Raw genomic sequence first — 23,777 nt, forward strand, 5'->3', positions numbered from 1 at the left:
TTTATTTTATTCTTTTTAATTTATGGCAGTGACTTTGAGTCATGGTACAAACTTGAGAGTTTGTCATTTTGAACTTAATCTACCGTGGAATAAAAGAATTAAGCAAATGGCATTTTGGATGTTAATAGTCATGAAGACACACTACTACGGGAAGATCGACATGGAAAGTTGCAGAAAGGGGGTGGTTGGTGGGTTTTATTTTCTCAAATAAGATCAAAAGGGGGACCTAAGTTTTGAAACTATCTTTTGCAAATTCTGGCGTGCTTCCAGTTAATTGGAATGATGTTGATGCTGATATAAGCATGTGCATATGTTTGCAAGTGCCACTAGAAAACATTAGTTGATTTATTATAGGAACTTAGAACTAATTAGTCCCAAAGGACGGTTGCTCCTTCATCTCATATTCAGAAAGTGCGCATCAACTTTTGATTCCGTCTTAGCTTTTCAGTTTTCATTGAGGCAAAATATGAAACAAAGTGCGGCGTACGTCAAAGGGTGTAAGTGTGATCAAAACATTGTACTTAACTCCATTTCATCTCTTTAATATTTCATTTCAGTTTTAAATCTTCATTTATTTTGAGTTTCTTGATTCTTTGAAACAGCTTGGTCGATCATGTAAACCGTAAAATGTGAATTATAAGTAACCAAAGTTTGAGCAGGTTTACAACACATCATTCTTATTTTAATCATAACACAATTGACACATGTTGCTTACCACATTTATGTGATCCATCAATGAATGCATTGTGATAAGCAAGGTATCAGTACCCAAAGTAATATCCACCTACTATTTCGGTTAAATGTATTGATGCCAAACTCTGGGTGTGGGTGGATCCGACGTGTTTTGCTTTGCTACAATAATAAGTTAAGAAAAATATTATTTTCAATAGCATGACCCATAAGTTAATATCAAAGCTAATTTTAATTGTATAAACATATTTCCAGTTGAAAAAAGAAAAAACGCATTTCCCCCTCTTTTCTGTTTCATTATCTAGTTCAAATTTAATAGTTAATGTTTCTTCAATTGGGTACTTACTACCACTTACAAGTTAGTGGGTTGTTGCCAAGAATTTATAGAACCTTGGAATTCAACCCTTCTGAAAAAGATTTCCCTTTTCTGATTTTTAATGTTAATAAGTTTAAATTTTTATATTTATAAATTCTTTTAATTATTGAATAAAAAGTTATTAAATATATGATATATTCTTTTTTATAATGATACCTTTATGATTTATTGAACATAGCAAACTCTTCCACTCTTATTACACAAACATAGTAGAAGTAATTCAGTATAAGTAATTTTAAATACTTCTAATTTTTTAATTAATAAAAATTATCAAAGTTTTCATATTTTTGAAATATTAAATACTGACTTTTTATTTAATAATTATTTCATAAAATAATAGAAAAAATCATTAAAAATATTTGTAGTGGAATATAACATGTTAATTAAGTGCTCTAACTTCTAGCATTAGATAAAATAGTGTTGAGAAAACAAAAAAAAAAATGTAAATTTTAGTAGTTTTTTAGGATTAATTTTAAATATTGAAAATGATAATTTTCTTCCAAAATGGAAGTATATATTACATTAAAATAAGTTTTTAGTTCTTTTACAGGTTATCTTGAACTAAATTTCACAAATTAATAATAGTTAAATTTAGCTTTTTTTTTATTTTAAAATTATAATATAATAATTATAATCTCATTTAATACAATTGAATCTAACTTTATTTACCTTTATCAGTTTTAATTTAAATTTTGATTAACTTTATTTATTAAGAATAAATAAAAAATAATATATGTTTCATAAAAAAAATTATAGTGTGATTGGTTAATTGTGAGGAAAATTAATTTAATGATAACTTTATTTTATAAATTGTTTAATAAGAAATTTTTCAGATTAAAAGATTCACCAACCAGATTTTAAAAATAGAAGAAATTAATTAGCTCTAAAAATTCGAAGATACTAAAATTAAATATAATTTAAATTTAAAAAAATTAAAAATGCAAGTAAACCTTAATCACATCTGCCCACTTTTGTGTTTAGTGTTAATTATACATTTTTTGGGTTAAAAGAGTACCTTTATCTTTTTTATTTTATAAAATACTCTTATAAATTAACACTTATTTTCTTTTTTAAAAAAAGTATACATATTCATATTTTTACATACAAACAGTAATTATAATTTGTTTTTGAATCTTTTGGTTACTTTTCTTTCTCGCTCTCTTTTCTTTTGTTTCCCATTCCGCGCCCGTAATAAACGTAAACTTCTGTTTCTCATTACCTTACCTTATCTGTGTTGTTGTTATTAACTTTGGCAATTCTTAAATTAATTGAAGAAAGAAAAACCGAACGAATAAAAAATAATCATTCAATGAATCATCCTTAAGCTCAAAATGGAAAAGAAACAATTGAATATTTGAGAAGTATCACAGCCCCTTTTAGTTTAAACTAACATCCTTAAGCTGTTGGTTTCTCTTCCTTGGTTTCAGGCTTTGCCTCCTCTGTGACGACTTTCTCTTCTTTCACGCCTTCGGCCTTCACCTCCTCAGTCTTGGATTCCTCCTTCACCTCACCCTGCTCTTCTTTCTTTTCACCATTCTGTCAATGCATTTTATGCAAACTCTATGAGGATCTCATCACACCAATGTTTTCAAATATTTTATAATAATAAATAAAAATATTCATCAGCACACTAAACTAAGGTGTAATGTGACATTATAATTCAATTAAGATTGATTAAAGATACACCTTAAAAACTTATATAATAAAAATTAACATTAAGAGTTAACACACATTGTCAAATTATAAAAATCTAAATTTTGTCTTTTATCACCTTAAAAATACATATAAATATATATAATAAATAATTATATTTATACGAAAAAATGATTATCTTTATATACTTAAATTAACCCTAAAAGATAAAAGCATAAAATGTATACCTCGTTAAGCAAGGTGGCTAGAGAGTTGTCATCGGAGGAGACTGGGAGGGGAGAGTCTTCAATCTTGGCCTCGGGAAAATCCTCAGCCTTGTTCTCTTGCTGTTCAACCTTCACCTCCTCAGTGACGGGCATAGGCTCAGGCACTGGAACCTCATCTTCGTTGGTTTTGGGGTTGCTAGCACAGTTGCCCATGTTTCAATGAGTGGGAGAACGAACCAAGTTTTCTTCTTGATTGTCCTCCCTGAGGTAATGAGAGAAAGCAAGAGATACCAACAATGGGGTGTTTTACGTGAGTTTTATAAGCCACATTTTAGTTTATTTTGGGTAGTCGATGAGTTTGTGTGGCCTGGAAAATTTTTAGAAGATCAATGCTTGCCATTAGTTTAATTCGTACCCTATATTTAGCGATTGCCATTAATTTAGAAGTTTGAATGAAATTTTGAAGTTAGAACCTAACAGCTGTGTGATTGGCAATCACAGCCTGTGTGCTCGAGTCAATCAACCAATCTTCACATAAATGAAAATTAATATTGATATTCTCATATTCTTTGAAGGGGTGTGACTTAGACGTGTGTAATAAATGATGTATAATTTTTTTTTAAAATATATAAAAGTGAAATGTAAAAAGGAAGAGATATAAAAATAGGTTAAAAAAAAAATAGCATGTCACTTTTATATGTATAGAAACAGGTTCTGTGGTTTGAGTCCATTATTTCTGGCAAGTCGGTAATTTTTTCACTATCTATAATGCTTGATCCGTAAATAAATCATTTATCATTCTCCTCTTGCAAAATAATCATTTATTATTATTTTCCATTTGCATTTTCTTTCCAAGATGTTCAATCATGGTAAATACGCACGCAAACTGAAGCAAGACCCATAAGAAGAATATTTTCCAAAACATATATATTGCTTAAAAGTTATATTTTTATTTATTTGTAAATATAATTTGTAAGTGTTAAATTAACATTTTTTTATAGAATGCAATTTATAAATGCATTGTGATTTTTTATAATTACTTTTTTTTTAAAAAATTATTATTAATTTGTATTTTGATAAACATTTATTATTATTGTTGTTCATATTTGAACTAAACGAGACATATATGAAAAAATAACTATGTGACCATACACTCATCTGACTCATACATGTATACATATACAATTATACTTTCATTCACACATGACATACATATTCAATTATGTATAGCATTTTCTTTAATATACTCAACCATATTATAATATGTAGTTGACATCCTAAACTAATATGAAGTCACTAACATTAGCTCTCTGGCTTATTTTATAGTAGAGGTATAATCATATATGCATCACAGGACTTGGATATATATGTAAGATAAATTTATAGTTTTTTTCAAAATGTATAATTGAATGGAAGGAATTAGTCCATTCAAACCATAAATATCCTTCATAAAAGTCAAGCATGACAATGTCATAAAAAGAGTAACAAACCGCATGGTAAAAAGATGTACATCTATAATGAGGTAAACCAACCATACTCCAAAACAACTCAAAATAAAATAATCTAAAATGCATAAGAATGACTCCTAGGGCAATTCAGACTCAAAATATAACAACTAGAGGAAGTCACCCAAAGAAATGTACTCTAAAGTCGACTTAGTCTAAGTTGACTCTCAATCCTAGAGTTACCAACCCTTGGTAAGAACACCAATGTGAGACTAGATCATAGATCCACATATGACAAGGTTATACGAGAAGTATGTGACAAGGCAGACAAGGAAAAGATTCATCAATATATTGCTCAATTTTGGTATCAACACCTAACATTTCCTTTAACCTTGTTAAAATGAAGAGCTTTCAAGAAATGTTTACAATTATTGGTGCCTTTGGTAAAAAAATTTCAGCTTCAAGTTATCATGATATTTGAATTTCACTTCTTAAGAAAGAGTTAAAATATATCGACTCTCTCATGAAAGATCACAATGAGTAATAGAGCGAACATGGTTGTTCTATCATGTCAGATGTATGGACTGATCAAATTAATTTCTTGGTCAACTCTTATGTTGGGACTATGTTTGTGAGGTTCATTGATGGATTTAATTTTATGAAGATTGGTAAAAAGTTATTTGAGGTGCTCAATGCTCTTGTGGAGGAGATTGAGAGGATAAAGTTGTGCAAGTTGTAATGGATAATGGAAGTCATTATGTCTTCACAAGTAAGATGTTGGAAGAAGAAAGACCACATTTTTATTGGACTTCTTGTGTAGTTCATTATATAAACCTTATGGTTGAAGATATTAAAAAACTTCCCTTGATAAAGAAGATAGATCAAAAGGAAATATATATTGTTAGCTTTATCTACAATTGTCTTAGTGCCTTGAGTTTGTTGAAAAATTTTATAAACAAGAGGGAATTAATAAGACATGTTATTATTAGATTTGCAACTTCCTTTCTATCATTAGAAATGTTTCATTAACAAAAAGCAAATTTTAGAAAGATGTTTATTTCTAAGGACTTGTGCAAAAATAAGTTGTCAAAAGAACCTAAAGGGAAGCAAGTAACAAAAGTTGTATTAAATTATGTATTTTGTAATAACATAGTTTACACTTGGAAATCATGGCTCCTCTTGTAGGGCGTTATGTTCGATTGATGGTGAAAGAAGATGAACCATAAAATATATTTATGAAGTAATAGAGAAAGTTAAAGAAGCTATTATGAAGTCATTCAACAATAATGAAAACAAATACAAAGATTTGTTTGCAATCATTGATAATAGATGAAGTTGTCAACTTCATCGTCCATTGCATGTAGCTGGTCACATTCTAAACCTTAATTTTCTTTTTGACAACCCTCAAATAGAATTTGGTTTGGAGGTTACGAATTAGTTGTATAATTTTATCAAGAGGTTAGTGCTAAGACAAGATGTGCAATAAAGCATACTATTCAAGCTACCAATTTACGAGAGTGACAGTAGTCTCTTTGGATCTAACTTTACAAAAACACAAAGAAAAACATATTGCTCTAGATAATTAATAAAAAAAATTAATATTTTAATTTCAAGTTAATTTATGGTTAAAACCTTTAATTTTATAATTTATCTTTGATTTTATAACTCAATGGTGGAGAATGTATGGACATTCATATCCACATTTGTAGCAACTGGTTATCAAATTTTGAACTTGACATGTAGTGCGTTTAGATGTAAATGCAAATTGAATATTTTTAAGCAAGTAATTTATCAGTAATTTTTAATTACATTTACGCTGCATTTTTATTCAAAAAAGAAGAATAAACTTGATTACAAAAAATTACATGACGTAGTTTATGTGAAATATAACTAACAATAAGAATAACATTATAATCTTAAAGATGTAATTAATCTAATTACATTCAATAACATTAATGAGTAGTTGGTTGGAAAGATAGATGATAATGTTCATGATAAACCCTAAACATGTTCAACAACAAAATAGAAATAGAAAATGGTGATTAAAGATAACGATGATGAAGAATTAGAAGATGATTTGAAAATTAATCTTCAAGAATTTAAGAGAGAAGAGGAGAAAGAATATGTCTCGATGGATGAGAAAAAAATGACTACATTGGAGTTAAAAAAGAGAATTGAATTAATAATTTTTATATTTTTATTATTAATTTAACATTTGATAATTGTTTGTTTTGTATTAAATTGTTTTAAATTATTGATTATTGTATTTATGTTTTGAGTTATTTTTTTTTATCATTTCATGTGATCTATAAATTTTTTTATATATTTTATTAAATCTACCATGACGACTACCATAATTTTATGATAATTTTTTGGGTTTTCGCCATAACTCACATCCGCCGTTGATAACCTTAATGCACACACACTATCTTTAAGGCTGGTCCAAGACAACATTCATGAAAAGGATTTTTATAAATATGCACACGTATAAATAAGGTTCACTTCAACATTTCATCAAAACATGCAACTAAACAGTTAATTTGAAACTTTCTAAACAATCAAATGGACTCTTCTCTTATCTTTGTGGTTGAGGTAGGTCCACAAGCTCTTTTTCTCATGTATCTCAGTGTCATAATTTGGAATTTCTTGATTCGTTGAGTTTCTAATTTAGAGATGAGTCTGTTAAAATACTTTGAATTAATTTGGCCAAAAACTACTATTTAAAAAAAAAATGAAAGCAGCAATGCAATCATATAAAAATATCAAAAAAATTTCAAATTGCATAATCTTTTTAAAATCGAAGGTAACAAATTGAAATAATATTCAAATTATGATCTGCAAGGTTAAAAAATTAAGATCTTAAGAATCAAAACAAACTTCTAAAATTCATTTTTATGCACGTTTAAGTACAGAAAAATAAATCTTTGCTACTATTCATGTAGGTTTTGCACCTTTCTTATTATACATACCATTTTAATATTTAGATAAAAATTAATTTATATATTACATGATACATTACTATTATTTAATTTTTAAAAATTTATTTTATCATTTATTTAAAATATATAAATTTTAAAATAAGAATAAAAGTTTTACATGAAATGTAAAATATTTAAATAATAACATGAATATTTACATCGAATAATGAATATCTTCGACGTAAAAGTTATTAATATCTAAATTATGGATTTGATAAAAAAATAATAACTATCAGTTAACGAGGTTATATAGATGTCTCATTTTCATTTATTCTATATTTGTTTAACTTTAACCAATTTAAACAACGTGAATCATTTTTTTATTTGTAAATTTTATTTTATTCTAAATATTTTTTAATTTTAATTAATATTTTCAACTTCATACGATTGGTCACATGATATTTTTTTATTCATTTTTAATATATTATTTTAACATTTTCACATTATTTTATATTGTTATTTTTATTTCAGTGCACACTTTTTATTGCAAATTACTGTATTCTTTCAACACCATATTAATTAATTTTAACTATTTTAGTTTTGAATTTTTTTATGTGTTTTCATATAATTTTATATTTTAGGACTTGCTTTCTTTTGATTATTATTTTTTATTTTCGATAACGATTAGTGCTTTTTTTGTTTATTTCAAATTTTTGTACTTTTTAATACGATATCCTTCTTTTTATTTTAGAAGTATAGATACATTAGTGCCATTCTCTTTGCATTATAAGCCTATAATTTATTATAATTTTTTAATTTCCATAAAATTTTATTTGATCTAATTTAAAATAACAACATATTTTTTATAATTTTTTAATTTAAATTTTTGTTTTAACTTTTATATTTATTAATTTTCTAAAGAATAAATCTTAAATACTATTTTATTCTAAAATTTAATAATCAAATATAAATTACTTTATAAAAATATTAAAATAGTCCTCACATAAATGAAAATTAATATTGATATTCTCATATTCTTTTAAGGGTGTGAGTTAGAGGTTATGTAATAAATTATGTATAATTTTTTTAAAAAATAAAATGTAAAAGGAAGAAATAAATAAAATTTAAAAAAATAATGTCACTTTGTAAGTATAAAAACATATTATATGATTTGTGTTCATTATTTCTAACAAGTAAATATGTTTTTTTAATTTATAGTGCTCTATAATTTATTATTCTTTTTTTAAGAAAATAATAATTTATTGTTTTTTTTTTTTACTAAACCATCTTTTTGTCTCTTAAATAATAAGTATTGGACATTTTAATTACTCAAATTTAAAAATAACACATTAATCTAAGACATTTTAGTCTCTATTCTTATAAAGTGTCGATTAACATTAAAAGAATGCTAACATATTAAATTAAGTGATATATATATAATTGATTACATAAAAAAAATTACATCATATATGATATGATATATGTTTTGATTTCATTTTAGTCTTTAAAATTGTTGCATATCAAGCATTTTAGTTCTTGATTTTTAAAACCTTTTATGTACCCATCATTTTTTTTTCTTTCTCCCTTACTGTAAACTATTATCATCAACCATTGTCTACATTTGTTGCTAGCAACAAAGTTACCATCATCTTCTCTCCATCTAACCATATCCTCTTACCTTAAACATTTAAGTTCAACATTCGTCAATGTTGAGATCAAAATTTTTCATTGTGTTTGATTTCTTCAAATTTCTTACACACTCTTTAACTTAAAAAATGTCAATATAACTCATTTTAGTTACAACAGTTGAAGAACAAAAAGTTATAAATTGTATTGTGCTAGTGGCGATCCTTAGCTAGGTAGTTAGAGGCGTAGATCTTGAGTTGAAAAAATTTTGAGAGATGAAAATTTGGGTAAGAAAAGTGAAAGAAGTGAAAGAAATCATGGTATTGGAGAAAGTAAAGGTTGATATTATTGAGCTTCAATGTTAAAATGCAATTTAGGTTGTAAAATTCACAGCCATTGTTCAAGGGGTTTATTTATGTTATCCTTATAAAAAATCAAAAGCTTCATTGGGGTTGTTCTTTGGCCCTTTATGTTAGTAATTGTAGTGAGTTTGTTATCTTCTATTAAAATATACGATGACAGTAACTTTGTCGTCAAATAGATAGTACTTGAATATGATAATTTTTGTTAAAAGATAATAAAAAAGAAGAAGGATAGATAAATAAAAAAATTTATAATTAAGGACTAAAATACTTGACATCTAACGATTTCAAAAACTAAAATGTTAGATAAAGGACAATTTTAAGAACTAAAATAAAAAATATATATATATTATATTATATACGACATTATTTTTGTTACATAATCAATTATAAATGTTACTTTAACATTTTATTACTGTCTATAAATTTAAGAACTAAAATGCTTGACAAAAATATAAGTTACAAACTAAGAACTTGTTTGATTTATTTTTAATTTTTAAAATTTATATTTTAAAATAATTTAATAAAACTAATTTCAAGAAAAAAATAAAAATAAAAATTATTTAATAATTTAGTTTTTAAAATTATTTTTAGTTAAATTTTTATTAATTTTAGAAAGAGAAATAAAAAAATAAAAACAAATGCACCTACCTAGAGCTTGTCTATTTTTTTCTTTTTAAATAGGATTTTTAATTTTTAAAATAAAAAAAATAAAAAACTTGCTTGTTAATGTAAGTTTTAAAAATTATTTTTAAAAATTAATTTTTATTTTTCAGTTAAACTCAAAAACAGAATTGCTATTTAGGTATTTTTATTTTTATTTTTCTGTTATTTTTTCTAAAACTAACAAAAGTCTAACTAAAAATAATTTTAAAAACTAAATTATCAAACCAAATTTATTTTATTTTATTTTTCTAAAAACAGTTTTATAAAATTGTTTTAAAATATAATTTTTAAAAATTAAAAATCAAAACTAAATCAAATAAACTCTAGTAATCATTTTTTCAGTTTTAAAAATTGAAAATAAAAAATTATTTTTAAAACGTACATTAACAAGTAATTTTTTTATTTTTTATTCTTTTAAAAAAGTATATTTAAAAAGAAAAAATAAACAAATTTTGACATGATATTTTTAAAATTTTAAAAATAAAAATGTCAAACACTTATTATGTTAAAAATAAAATAAAAGGGTTTAGTCATTATATTCCATTTGCGCTTTGTTTAATGATGGTAAATGCGCACGCAAACTGAAGCAAGACATTGATCAACTGGTTTTCATTTTGAACAAGGGTAAATTTCATACCAGTTAAACTCCTTGTGATTTGCAAACCGATGTATATATAATAGATTTAATGCGTAACATCCTTGAAATCCCTCTTAAAATTACCAAAGCTTAAGAAAGAAAAACCCATTTTCCGAGGATAACAAAACCAATTATAATTTCTTCCATTCTTAAGATTATCAATGTCCACTTTTTTATATTATTAAAATATGCATTTTATTCACTTAAGCAAAAATTAAATTAAATTAAGTCATCCAGTTCTTGTGTTAACTATAACGGATGATGACGGGAGGACAGAACTTACCTCGTTAATTGTCATATCTACAATTTAAGAATTATTTTTTATTAAAAAATTATTTAAAATATATTAATAATGGCAGTAAAAATGTACTAACAACATTTTAAGAAACTTTTAAAATTTTAACTTGCCTGATTAACATTTACTTCACTAAATTTATCAGTTTAATTTTCTTTTTACTAAACCCAGCTGATGATAATTAATAAACATCATTTTTTCATTTATAAAAAAAAAAATCAAGTATTAACTAGGAATTTAACTATACTAAAACTTTAGAGGGAAAATGGATAACTAAAATGGGATTCTTACAAGAATATGACGAGAGACTCTTAAAGCATTGTTATGTCATGCAACAATTTAGCAAACTTTTGCACAAAGAATGATTTTCAACCTCGTGAATTCTAGTGACACAACACGATCGTTTTTATCTTCAACCTTCAATTGCAACATTGTGAGGTTTTAAATCAAGGACAAAGATCCTCTTCCCCCTTTTCTTTTTTCTATGCATAACTTAATTCAAACAGACACCATGTTCTACTGAAACAAAATGTTGTCCTACCCAATGAACTGTCAAGTGCCCAATAATTGATATAATGAAACACAAATTGAGATTCAAACACAATAGTCATGCACCAAATGCTTTGGATGCGGCATATAGCTCTTTAATTTGCTCGATTTCATCGTAGCTGCCAAGGAATATAGGTGACCGTTCATGTATTTTTTTTGGAACCAAATCAAGTGCCTGCAATTTGCCAATCTATTAGAAACAAGAATATGCATTTGCATGAAGTTTCAAAAACTCACAAGTAAGAAATTATTGTAGTTGCTTAAACTGAAACCGACCTCTTCAAATATTAAATGGAAAATGTAATATCAAATCTGATTCATATTCATTTATACTTTGTCCACGTGTTGAATTCAAGAAGCAAGAATCCATGCAATGCAATGCAACCATTTCTATGTTATTTCGTTTTTACTATTTGCTAGAAACTGTCATTAGAGTACTACTATATATATTGCATTTCAGCTCAAATGTTTGCAAAAATAAACTATTAAGAGCAAAGAAAAACAAAGTCATACCCTTTGTTTTCCTGTGAAAGCTTGTCCTCCTGCTTGCTCCATCAAATATGACATTGGAAAGACTTCGTAGAGAAGCCTGATTTCACAGTGAAATTATATTACTAAGTCATGTATGAATGTAACACGCATCCACCCAAAGAAAGAGGGGTTGGAAAGTGTCAGAAAACTAGTCTATATGTGGACAACTGCATTTGCAATGTTGTGAAAGAGAGTTTGCACTCATAGATGCTAATTCATATGGCTAGAACTTGGAAGTAAACACAAAGTACATCATCATACCTTAGCTTGCCATTTGGGCTTTTCACATCAGCAGGGTACATGAAGATACCCCCATAAAGCAATGTTCTATGGATATCGGCAACCATACTGTATTACTCATCCATGTTAGCATTAAAATGAAGACATTTGAAGAAAGCCAAGAAGTACACCCCGTTCAGAATCAAATACCTTCCAATGTATCTAAGAGACTTTGGTGGTAAACCATCTTGAGGAAACTTGCACTTTTCTACATATCTGGAAAAGGTGTCATGTCATTTATGAAAGGATTCATCTTTTAACAATTAAATTCCCAAAACTTACTTAGCGGTTGGTTCATCCCAATTTTTGGCATTTCCCTCATTCACGGAATAAATCTTTCCTTTCCTTGGTATCTATGCAAGTAACACATAATAATTAAACAAAGTTTAAAGTTTGCTTTAATAGTTCATGTTCTAACTTTGACACTGACACATAAAAAAGTTATTGTGCAATATCTCCGGAGCAAGTATAAAGGACTCAGGTACCAGCATGGTGTAGGATTATATTAAATAACAAACGAGGGGAGGGACTAAAATTGAAGACACACACACAAATCTTGATGCTACTATGCATCATTAGAGCAAAGAATATTTAAAATTTCCAGTGTAAAATTCAACTAACTTGATATACCATTTTGACTGCCACATAAGTAGGTACCTTGATGTTTGTGTGAGTTAATATGAACTCCCCAAGGGAAGGATCAAGTGTAAAACCATTCACTCCATTTCCTGTGCTAAGCACAAACTGCAATTCCAGAGATCAGCATCAGATATTCATGACCATTAAAATAGACCACTTCCATTTTCAAAAAAACAAAGAGGACAACTTAGAAAATTGTTCTGAAAAGGAAATATTTATTAAGTAGTTATATAAGTCATGTTTCATAGATTGGTGTTTGTTTTACCGTGCAAGAGCTTCCATACATGCAGTAACCAGCTGCTAACATTCCGCTCCCAGGTTGCAATGCATCTTCAAGACTAACTTTAGCTTCATCCTTCACCATGTAAATACCAAAGATCTATATGCAACAGGGAAAACTCTGGTTCTTATTATAATTTTCTGTTCTGTAGTTTTCAAATACTACAATTAAGTAAGAAAATAAAAAATTCATACAGTTCCTATTGAAACACCACAGTCAATGTTTGAGGATCCATCCAAAGGATCAAACACAACAATGTATCTGCAAAATCAAAAGGAATTCGTTACTTTGATAAGATAATGCATTTTAACGATACCATTAATAGTGTTAGTTTGATCTAGAGCTTCGAACTGACTTGCCACGATGTGTTGATGGCACAAATATAGCCTCTTCAATCTCTTCGGAAACAAGAAGGCACTGACAAGGCAACATAATGCATTTTACAGGAATCAGGAAAGAAAAGATGCTAAAAAGGATGCATATATGAATCAAACTCAAATTCATATCAAGAAAAGGAAAACAAAGAAAAACAACTAAAATTGGAAAATTGTTCCATTCACTCAAGTGGATTTCCTGAAATCCAAAGAACTAAAGCATTGAGGGGTGCCATTAAATCAGCTTTGAGAAAATCCAATTTATTGTGCTGATTTGAGAACAAAGAAATAACAGATAACGGACAGTGCACACTTACTGTGCGTCCACTGCTGATCAAGGCTTTCACAAATACTTCATTTGAAAGAACATCCAATTTCTTTTGCTCCTCACCCTACAAAACCAAAAGGTACTTATTCCGAATGAAAAAACATCATAACTAATAATAATAATAATAATAATAATAATTAATAATCATTTTATTTCAGATCCCATATCATAACATGACTATGTGACGTTCTTAAACAAAAGAAAAATATTTAAATTGAGTTTACACTAACAGGAAAAAACTCGGTGTCTCATAAGGTGACACTTTTATGAATAATCAATCCAAATGGTACTTTTCATGTTTAGTTTCCAAAATAGAAAGCAGAGAACTGACTTGAACATTGGTGTCTCCCGCAAGTCCTATGAGTTTTGCCAGTCCCGCCTGCCAACAAAAAATGGTTATCAAAATATTCAACAAATGGAAAAATAATGCCAAATAAAAAGTAAAAAATAAAATAAAAAAGTGAAAACATGAGAGCATTGCATTGCATGGTTTTTCCCACTTAAGAGAATAATAATTTGATGGGTATGATCAAAAGGGTACCTTGCTAACAGCAGAACAAACAAATTTGCAGCCAAGAACAATGTGGTTGAGAAGAATAGTGAAATCGCCACGTGATTCAGGATACTTTGACTGTTCATTCAGAACAAAGCGTGTGATTGTCATCAGATCAGTTCTCTGAGTTTCAGCTTGGTGATCCATTTTTCTTCCTTCCTTCCTTCCTTTCTCTCTCTCTCTCTCTCTCTCTCTCTCACATACTCACACAAAGTTCTTATTGATAAAAGTGTGAATTCTGACTTGTTCTTCTTCTGGGATTACTAGCAATATATGCAAATTCAAGGGGATAAAAAAGACAAGAGCATGGGACTTATTCCAATATTTCGGGATTAAAAAGTGTACTAGGTGCTACATGTGCAGAAGATGAGAATAAAGAATAGTTATATGCTTGTGCGTTTCCTAATAATCCGCAGAGAAAGAGAAAATTTACGAATAAAGAAGTTTTTGTCAACGAGATGATAGGAATGACACGAGGGTACCAAGCTGTGATTGACCAATTATTCTCGTAGCGTTAGGTGATGATCTTTGATATAAACAATTTTTGGGAGCTTAATTGATGAATATTTAATATGTTTTATTAAATATTTTAATACTTTAAAAAATATTTTAATATAATTATTTTTTTAATAAATATTTGTTACTTTTATATCTATAACCAATATTAATATTGGCATAGTTTTTGTAAGTTCTACATTTTTTTCTCTCTGAGAGTCTTGAGATGAAAAGGATAACGAAGGAAAAACCATCAATACATTGTCGTAAACTCGCAATCTATTTCACTTTATTGTTGTTTATAAATTAGCTTTATTAGGCAAAAGGAAATAAAATAATTTTATGTTTATTTATTTTTCTATTCATTCTTTAAAAAGACGAAATGAAGAGATTTGTTTCTTTTTAGTGAAGTAATACTAAAAAAAGAAAGTAAAACTTGAATTCATTTTATTTTCATTCTTCCCACTCATTATCAGGATGAGGATAAGTGTTTAGGACTTCCTTGCTCGTCTGACTCACCCCCACATCCATGGATAAAATAATAATAATAATAATTTTATTAAATTTAATTTTTAAGATTAAGTTTAAGTATTTAAAAATAATAATACAATACTGGACATATATCTAATTAAGTCTTTTATGCATGTTAATTAGATCAAAATCTAATTTTTAATTATATTAGAAAAATATAATCTACGTTAGTAAGACACTAAATAGATTATTAATTTAAATATGATTTTAAGTTAAAGAAGTACAAATATATGACTTTTCTGGGTGAAATTAGGCACATACAATGTTTGAAAAAAAATATCAGTGGCATTTTTTTGCTTGCTCAAACATGGAACTGCTTGATCAGACATAGAATAGAGTTTCACTTACATGAATCCCTGCAGCACTGAACGTGTAGTTTTGTTGCCTTGGACTCCGAAAAATTACTAGTGGTAAGTTTTAGCCGCAGCAGGGAATCTCTAGTCAATGTCCCATCTTCCAGGCAAGTTTTTCTATGCCTCCAAAAATTTTAAATGCTGATTTTTGTGCCTACGAATTAGAGCTTGATGAAACTATTGAGACAAAGAAGGGGAAAAATCAAATAGAACTTAAAATTTAATTATGCTATTTCATATAAAATTTGATATTTAGTAATTAGAATGATGTAATAACGTTAAAAAATTTATTATTAATGTTATTATAATTAGTTATTAAATATTTTTATAATATAGAAAATAAAAAATATTTTATTTAATTTAATTTTTATTTAGTATTGGTTAAATATTTATTTTTTTTATTTTTTAATATTTAATAAATATAACCTAAATGTAGTTATTTTCATATAATTAGTTAGAAATTTGATATGGGTTAATTGTGCTATTTTATATAAAAATTTATATATAGTAGATATAACGAAGTATTAATAAAATAAATTGATTATTAATGTGTATTGTAATTGATTATTAAGTATTTTTATAATATAGAAACTAAAAATAATAATTTTTAATTAGTACTTTAAAAATATTTATTAGTATTTGCATTAATTTTTTTTACTTAATAAATAAAATTTAATTGTATTTCTTCTAGTATATTTATTTCATAATTTAGTGATTAAATTATTTTATTTTTTAGTAATATTAAGTGAACCTGGATTAAACTATGTTGAAGGACTAGAAAAATATTAAAGTGGCTCACATAACATTTTGGATGATTTTTTACTAATTTAGATATTAGGATAGCACATCAAACTCATGGATATGTACCTTTTTTTTTAGAAATCTTCTAATGTTGAATAAAAGTAAATCAGTAATAAATGAAAAATTCTTGTAGTTGTTGACAAATGTGAATAAAATTGGATTGTGTTTCACAACATGATGATAAAGAAATTTGTAGTATGATATTGTTATAGGTTTGTGCATAGTACTGGCTCTTGTGATTAGTTCCAATATTTAGTGAGTCGATAATATTTTTAGTTACTCTCAAATGAAGACACTTGCAATTTTCACCAAACACTCTATTTAAAGGTCTTAAAATTATCACATGAAAATTCATGAGATAAGCGTTAATATATCCTTAAATTAGTTAAATTTGTTGAAACACATTTGATTGTGAGAGAAAAATAACTAGTGTGATCAATTGTTAGCCCTTTGATATGCTTTTAAGATATTAGAGTAGCATGCAGCTGATAATGTAATATGTCAATTTGGATTTGTTGAGCCTATTGCTCTCCTGCCCCCAAAATATTGAGGGATCCTATAACAATGACTTATAAGAATTAAGATAACTAAAAAAATTAGAGATTGATAAATAAGGATTGAGTAACAATGTTAGACTACTAGTATATTTTAGAAAAAATATCAATTAACAACTATTATCCTTTCAATGAATATTGGGCATGATACATATTTTAAGCAATGAATTGATTATGATTGTTCCCATAAATAGAGCAGTCAATACTCTAATAACAATAGTTTTCTGTAGAGTTACTCCCTCCTCAACAAGAGTAAAACCACCACTATTCTAGCATCGAGAGTTTTCCATGGAGACACCACTCACCTAACACTAGGGGATTTCACCACCTTCAATACAACCAAATGAGGAGTTACATTGGTCACCGCAAAGGAACCAGTGATAGCCATTTCAATAAGATGAATAACACCCACAACATGAACAAGCATGAATGACTTTAGATTGAAGAGATATTTGTTACGATTCAAGAAGTAAGAAATCACAAAATAGGTATATTGACTACAGTAATGGTAGTGGGATATTTTATGGATTATTGACTTTGTCATTAGTAACGCTTAATCTTTCCAAAAAATTTCCCAACATGATATTGACCTAAACAAGGAGACAACTATGGAAGAAGTAATCATGCATTAGGAAGATGTGTACTAACAACAACTTGTCACACTAGAGTATAGGGCTACTTTTCAGCTAATATTCTCACTGAGTGATCAATGGTTCATGCTAATCATGTTGTGGGAGATGACGCAATAGGATAACATGGTTACATTTACATCTGGCCATGTGACACAACCTGAACTTGTAGGACTTAAGGGTGCAACAAATGAAGTTGAATACTTTTTCAATTGCCTTTTGCTTTGTCATCCATGTTTTTCAACACATTGTTATGTATCCATATGGAGATTGAATCTCACCAATCACAAGTTCTATCTTAAAAGATTGGTCTGATTCTATCATTGACTTGATATATTTTGTAACTATATCTATATTCAACTTTATATAATCATGTGAAATTCTTTCTCTTATACAATTATTTAGGTCATTATACTTTTAATTTTCTAAAAATACTTTTTTTTTAAAAAAAACTAGTTCAAACAAGTCATCAATAATCTCTGTCATAGCTAATGCATTTACGAGAAAATGTATTTGATTTTGACTTTAACATTTTGTAATTCACTTCTTTTAATACAATGTAATACTTATTTATTCATATAACAGTTCCTTTATTATTGAATTGCATTCTATCTTACAATTCTCATCTAAATAACAATGATCTATTAAACACATACATAAATTTAAATAATTAAAATAACTAAAATTAAATTGACCAATAATATAATTATAAACTTGACATATACAAGTTTACATATTTTGAAAACTTATATGCATGCATAAATAATGTTTGCCTAAACAGATGTTGTTTAACCATTTTGTTTGATAAATTAGGTTCTCATCATCTACATTATCATCAACATCATCATCTTCACTATTCTAATAGCTTTTGTATTTTTATTCTTATTATATTTCTTTATTTGAAAATATGTCTAATTCAACTTATTCTTATTCAACATTAGTTTCTTGATCAATTATCAATTTAAATTTTTTTAAAAATACGTACAACTCAATGATAAAAGTTGAGAGATGACATTGTAAATGTATCCAAAATATTTGTAAAAGATCATTATTATTACTTATTGGAATTGTTTGATATTGTATGAAACTATCAAAATTAAGATTAAGCACTTATAAATTATTCTATTTATTATTTTTAGAGTTTAACTTCAATATATTGGACTAAGTCAATTTATAAGTTCTCTAAACCATATATTGTATAAAATATATCATTTGACTTTAGGAAACATCATTAAGAATTTTTATAAATATTATATTCATGTAATTTTTTCTGAAAAAACATACTCTGCCAGTTAAAAAATACCTTAATACATGCAAATCACATTTAATAAAATTTATTATATAAATACGTAATTTAATTTTTAATTCCACAAAAAATACTTAAATTGAAGAAACTTGTCTGATATATTCTAATATAAGACTAATAAATACGACTAATAAACAAAATGTTTATTCAACATCATAAGATCATATGAGAAATACTTAAATAACAAGTTCACATATTAATAAATGATTTCAAATTCAACTCAAGTAATGCACTATTTTAATAATTTTTGAATAAAAAATCAATAATTACCAACAGAATATAAGATTAAAAATAAAAATATAATTTCAAGTAAACTAAATTCTTCTTAACCTAACTTTTCAAAAGTTAACATTTAAAAGCTATAACCTTTCGTAATTTTTATTCATCAAGTAACTATTAATTTAATGACCAAAAACTCTTAAATAATTTTAAGTTAATGTAAAAATATAAGCTATAATTTTTTAAATCATAAGAAAATGTTCCCATAATTCTTGTAAGTAGAATTGAGATGGGTAAACCCGTGTGTCTAGGCGTGCATGATAGATTGTGCTTAAGCACGCCAAAATCCTCGAGGAACAGTCCGTTTCTTTTTGGTTCATTTACTTTTATTCTTGCGGGCCACACAAAAAACCAAAGAACTTCATTTCTTGAACATCGGCAAGGAGAATGCACACAGACACTGACAATAGGCGCATACAAATAGACTTAACTAAATGTATAAACGATTGACCATATATAACAATAAAAGCATGCTGAAAGTGCACTGCAAACATAAAAACCAATTAAACATATAATAAATATAAACAGAAACTGACTCAAAAATCCCTGTCTGGGAGAAAAGATGCTGGAACTAATCGTCCTCCTAACTCGAGGCACCTAATTCATGGCCACAGCATGAAAATCGAATAAAAGGAAAATCAAACCAAACAGAACCTACAAAGTTCCAATACCATCCGCCAATTGCATAAAATAGTCTGGCTTCCAAGGACCTAACGGGGAAACATATAACATACTCATCTTACAAATCCATTCATTAAACTAGATATTTCTCTATTAAAAACCCAAAGCATCAAATAAGTCAACCAAACTTGACTGAAATATGGCACAAGACTGGGCGCATGAAGAACTATATCACCATCCAGCTCAACTTGACCCAACTTAGAAGCACTTTCGGTGAACAATAGCTGGCCCTGATTCGTCATATTCACCCTTAGAGATCCACATCTGCATAGAAGAGACAAAGAAAGCACCCAACGAATTCCATAAACCAATCCATTCCATTGAATGTGACACTTAAGGATAAAAAACGGAACAGTTGAGAAAAAAGCATCAGTACAAACCTGTTGAAAGGTGCTAAGTGATGCCAAGATAGAACCACCTATCCAGACACTGTACTTCCTCTCAGGAGGTGCAACCACCTTGATTTTCATGCTGCTTGGAGCAAGAGCACTAATTTCCTTGCTCATACGGTCAGCAATTCCAGGAAACATAGTAGACCCACCACTAAGCACAATGTTTCCATACAGGTCCTTCCTGATATCAACATCACATTTCATGATGGAGTTGTATGTAGTTTCATGAATTCCAGTAGCTTCCATACCAATTAGAGAAGGCTGGAAGAGAACTTCTGGGCAACGGAATCTCTCAGACCCTATTGTAATGACCTGTCCATCAGGCAACTCATAGCTCTTCTCCACTGCAGAGCTACTCTTAGTAGTCTCCATTTCTTGCTCAAAATCAAGGGCCACATATGCCAATTTCTCCTTCACATCACGGACAATTTCCTTCTCGGCAGAGGTACTGAAAGAGTATCCTCTCTCAGTGAGGATTTTGACCAGGTACTCGGTTAAATCACGGCCAGCAAGGTCCAAACGAAGAATTGCATGAGGAAGGGCATAACCTTCATATATGGGCACCGTGTGGCTCACACCATCACCAGAATCAAGCACAATACCTATTTATGTAACCAATAGTTCAATTACAACATACCAATAAAAAAAAAAAAAAGAAGACAACAATGCTAGTCATGATGAATTAGGGTGGAAATGTATGTGTATCCCACCCTGGAGTATATAGATCAACTAATCCAAAAGTATAAACAAAACCAATTCATATGAAACTTCAACCAGCTTCCCAAAGTTTCCAACTTATGTGCCTCATATAACCTTCAGGACTACCTCATTCTTCACATCAGAATACAGCCAACTTACAGCATTTAGCCACATGATAAGTTGACCTAATCCTATTGAACTCACATGATCATTTAATATTAAAACCAAAATCAACCGCAGAAACAAACCTGTAGTACGTCCACTGGCATACAGAGACAAAACAGCCTGAATTGCAACGTACATTGCAGGAACATTGAAAGTCTCAAACATAATTTGAGTCATCTTCTCTCTGTTGGCCTTGGGATTGAGTGGAGCCTCAGTAAGAAGTACAGGGTGTTCTTCAGGGGCAACACGAAGCTCATTGTAAAATGTGTGATGCCAAATCTTTTCCATATCATCCCAGTTGCTGACTATGCCATGCTCTATAGGATACTTCAGGGTGAGTATACCCCTTTTCGACTGGGCTTCATCACCCACGTAAGCATCCTTCTGGCCCATCCCAACCATTACACCAGTATGACGTGGTCGCCCAATAATACTGGGGAACACGGCCCTAGGAGCATCATCACCTGCAAAACCAGCCTGCAAACATCGGAGAAAACAATGTGTTAGCATTGATGAAACAAATGTCTTCAATTTATACTAAGCAAGCACAAAGTAAACTGTCTTTTCAATGGCACAAGAAGCACTCATCAATGGGCAAAACATATTCCAACCTTGACCATTCCAGTTCCATTGTCAACAACAAGAGGTTGAATGTCCTCGGCATCAGCCATATTTTAAAACCTGTAGCGCAGAACAGGAAATACGCAGTTTAGAAAAAATAAAATAGAATAAAACCAAAGAAAAGAATATGGATGTTTGAACAACTAGAGAGACACTTCATTACTTCTCAATTATGAAAAATAAACCAATTACTATGCACACTCATTTCAATTTTTCATTCAAACAAGAAAGAAACAAGCAATCCCGTCATTCTCATGCAGACGAAATGAAAATCATCAACAGACTCAAAAGATCGGAAACATGAATATCAGAACAATCCACAAAAAAATATCATCTCTAAGTTTGATCACCTAGAAATCGCATGAAAACGAACCGAAAGTCAAAACTTGATGCATCAGATTACACCTCAAAACAAAATTAAGCAAAAATCGAAACATATACACACAAGATAAGCACATACGAAGTAGATCCAGATCAGCAAGAGTAAAAAATGTCAAAAGAATTTCGATCCGGCAAAGACAACAAGTGTTTACGGATCCAGAAACAAAAACACCAACTGACACAAAAATTCATGGTAAAAAAAACCACATAAAAACACAAATCCAAGAAACAGTGATCGAAACGCACCTTGATCGAACGAAACGTGATTCGCAGGGGAAGTGATTCGGAGGGGAGCAACGGCAGAAGTAGCAGCAGCAGCAGAAGGAAGTGTTTCGCGCAGGAGTATCACAGAAGAAGCTTTATATTCGAAGAAGCTAAATGAGAGTGAAATGAAACTCAAATGCAAATGAACTTTCAACTTGGACAACGCCGTTTGGGGTGCGTTTGGTTTCGGAGTAACCCTATCCCGACAAAGAAGGAAAAGAAAAATACGCGAGACTATTGTGGAAAATGTCTAAGAAAAAAAGTGGACTAAACCAAACAGCAAACAGAAAACACAACGGTGACTTTTTTTCTGTAGAAACCGAATCACTGTCACTCGATTGATTTGGAATCCACTAAGTTCTCAGCCGTCCATTCCTTGTGATATGCGTTTGGATCTTTTGCTTTGTCTGCTGCCACGTCACCATGGGCGGCTACGATGGGCTTATGGACCCTACTTGTGCCGACCAATTCTTGAAAGTTTTGCTGTACCCTATCAGATCCACCTCCTCTACCAATTCATCAATCTATGATTCAATGCTTCCATCGAATTATTCAAACTCAAATTTAAATTAAAAACACGCCCCTATACAAATGCCTCGAGAAAATTTTGATTAATGTGTTAAGATATTCAGCAAATGCGGATTCAAAAGAATGAGTAAAGCCATTCATTGAAAAGGATTTCATTCCAAGTTCCACTTCAAAATTTTTCCCAGTGGAAAAACTATTATATTTTGCTATTTTGCTTGGCCCTTAAGACTAAACTTAATGCCACGCGTTTTAATTGATTTGTTTGTTTGACTCTTGTTTTATTGTAAAATTTGCGGATGTGTAAGAGGTTTTTTTTTTAATTAAGTAATTTTGTATCTCATGTAACTAGAAGTAAAATAACAGTTTCATATTTTTTTTTTTTAACTTTTAAAATTCACACTTTTACTCTCAATTTTTTATGACTGTCTTATAGATTTTTACATTAAAATAATATTTTTAAATTATTTAAAAATAAGTAATATAACCATATCATGTTTTTGTATGTTTGATTAGAAATTACTTCCATGTGTTGCGTTAGTACTCTAATAAGTATCTTAATTACATTATTAAATGTGTAGATATATATCATTTTATTTATATATTATTATTGCCAATCATGTTAATTATTTTTTCGTATCGTAAATTAAAATGATAAGCATTTAATGAAGTAGACACTTGACAATTTTGAAAA

The 23,777-nt window shown here is 28.6% G+C and overlaps 3 protein-coding genes across 4 annotated transcripts; all 3 read right to left on the bottom strand.

The window, feature by feature from the left end:
- Nucleotides 1-2,461: 2,461 nt before the first annotated feature.
- On the bottom strand, nt 2,462-3,138 carry LOC113852019. The gene is made up of 2 exons (XM_027482280.1): nt 2,947-3,138; nt 2,462-2,602 (listed from the first exon to the last, which is right to left on the bottom strand). Exons 1-2 carry the CDS (start codon nt 3,136-3,138, stop codon nt 2,462-2,464), a joined length of 333 nt encoding a protein of 110 aa, XP_027338081.1.
- Nucleotides 3,139-11,051: 7,913 nt separating this feature from the next.
- On the bottom strand, nt 11,052-14,766 carry LOC113847609 (fructose-1,6-bisphosphatase, cytosolic-like). Its single transcript, XM_027476816.1, has 12 exons — nt 14,396-14,766; nt 14,186-14,233; nt 13,844-13,918; nt 13,508-13,569; nt 13,347-13,413; nt 13,138-13,251; nt 12,891-12,977; nt 12,516-12,586; nt 12,384-12,449; nt 12,216-12,302; nt 11,937-12,012; nt 11,052-11,598 (listed from the first exon to the last, which is right to left on the bottom strand). Exons 1-12 carry the CDS (start codon nt 14,552-14,554, stop codon nt 11,482-11,484), a joined length of 1,029 nt encoding a protein of 342 aa, XP_027332617.1. The 5' UTR covers nt 14,555-14,766; the 3' UTR covers nt 11,052-11,481.
- Nucleotides 14,767-19,791: 5,025 nt separating this feature from the next.
- LOC113853281 (actin-101-like) lies at nt 19,792-22,653 on the bottom strand. 2 transcript variants are annotated; one of them, XM_027483835.1, is made up of 5 exons: nt 22,541-22,653; nt 21,904-21,973; nt 21,376-21,769; nt 20,417-21,030; nt 19,792-20,300 (listed from the first exon to the last, which is right to left on the bottom strand). In XM_027483835.1, the coding sequence occupies exons 2-5, from the start codon at nt 21,961-21,963 to the stop codon at nt 20,235-20,237; spliced, it is 1,134 nt and encodes a 377-aa protein (XP_027339636.1). In that variant the 5' UTR covers nt 21,964-21,973; nt 22,541-22,653; the 3' UTR covers nt 19,792-20,234. The 2 variants fall into 2 exon arrangements, with proteins under 2 accessions (XP_027339636.1, XP_027339635.1); XM_027483834.1 differs by having other exon boundaries at nt 19,856-21,030.
- Between the last annotated feature and the right edge of the window lie 1,124 nt (nt 22,654-23,777).

The sequence above is a fragment of the Abrus precatorius genome, unplaced genomic scaffold, assembly GCF_003935025.1.
Source record: "Abrus precatorius isolate BTA unplaced genomic scaffold, Abrus_2018 Scaffold10, whole genome shotgun sequence".
NCBI lineage: Eukaryota > Viridiplantae > Streptophyta > Magnoliopsida > Fabales > Fabaceae > Abrus > Abrus precatorius.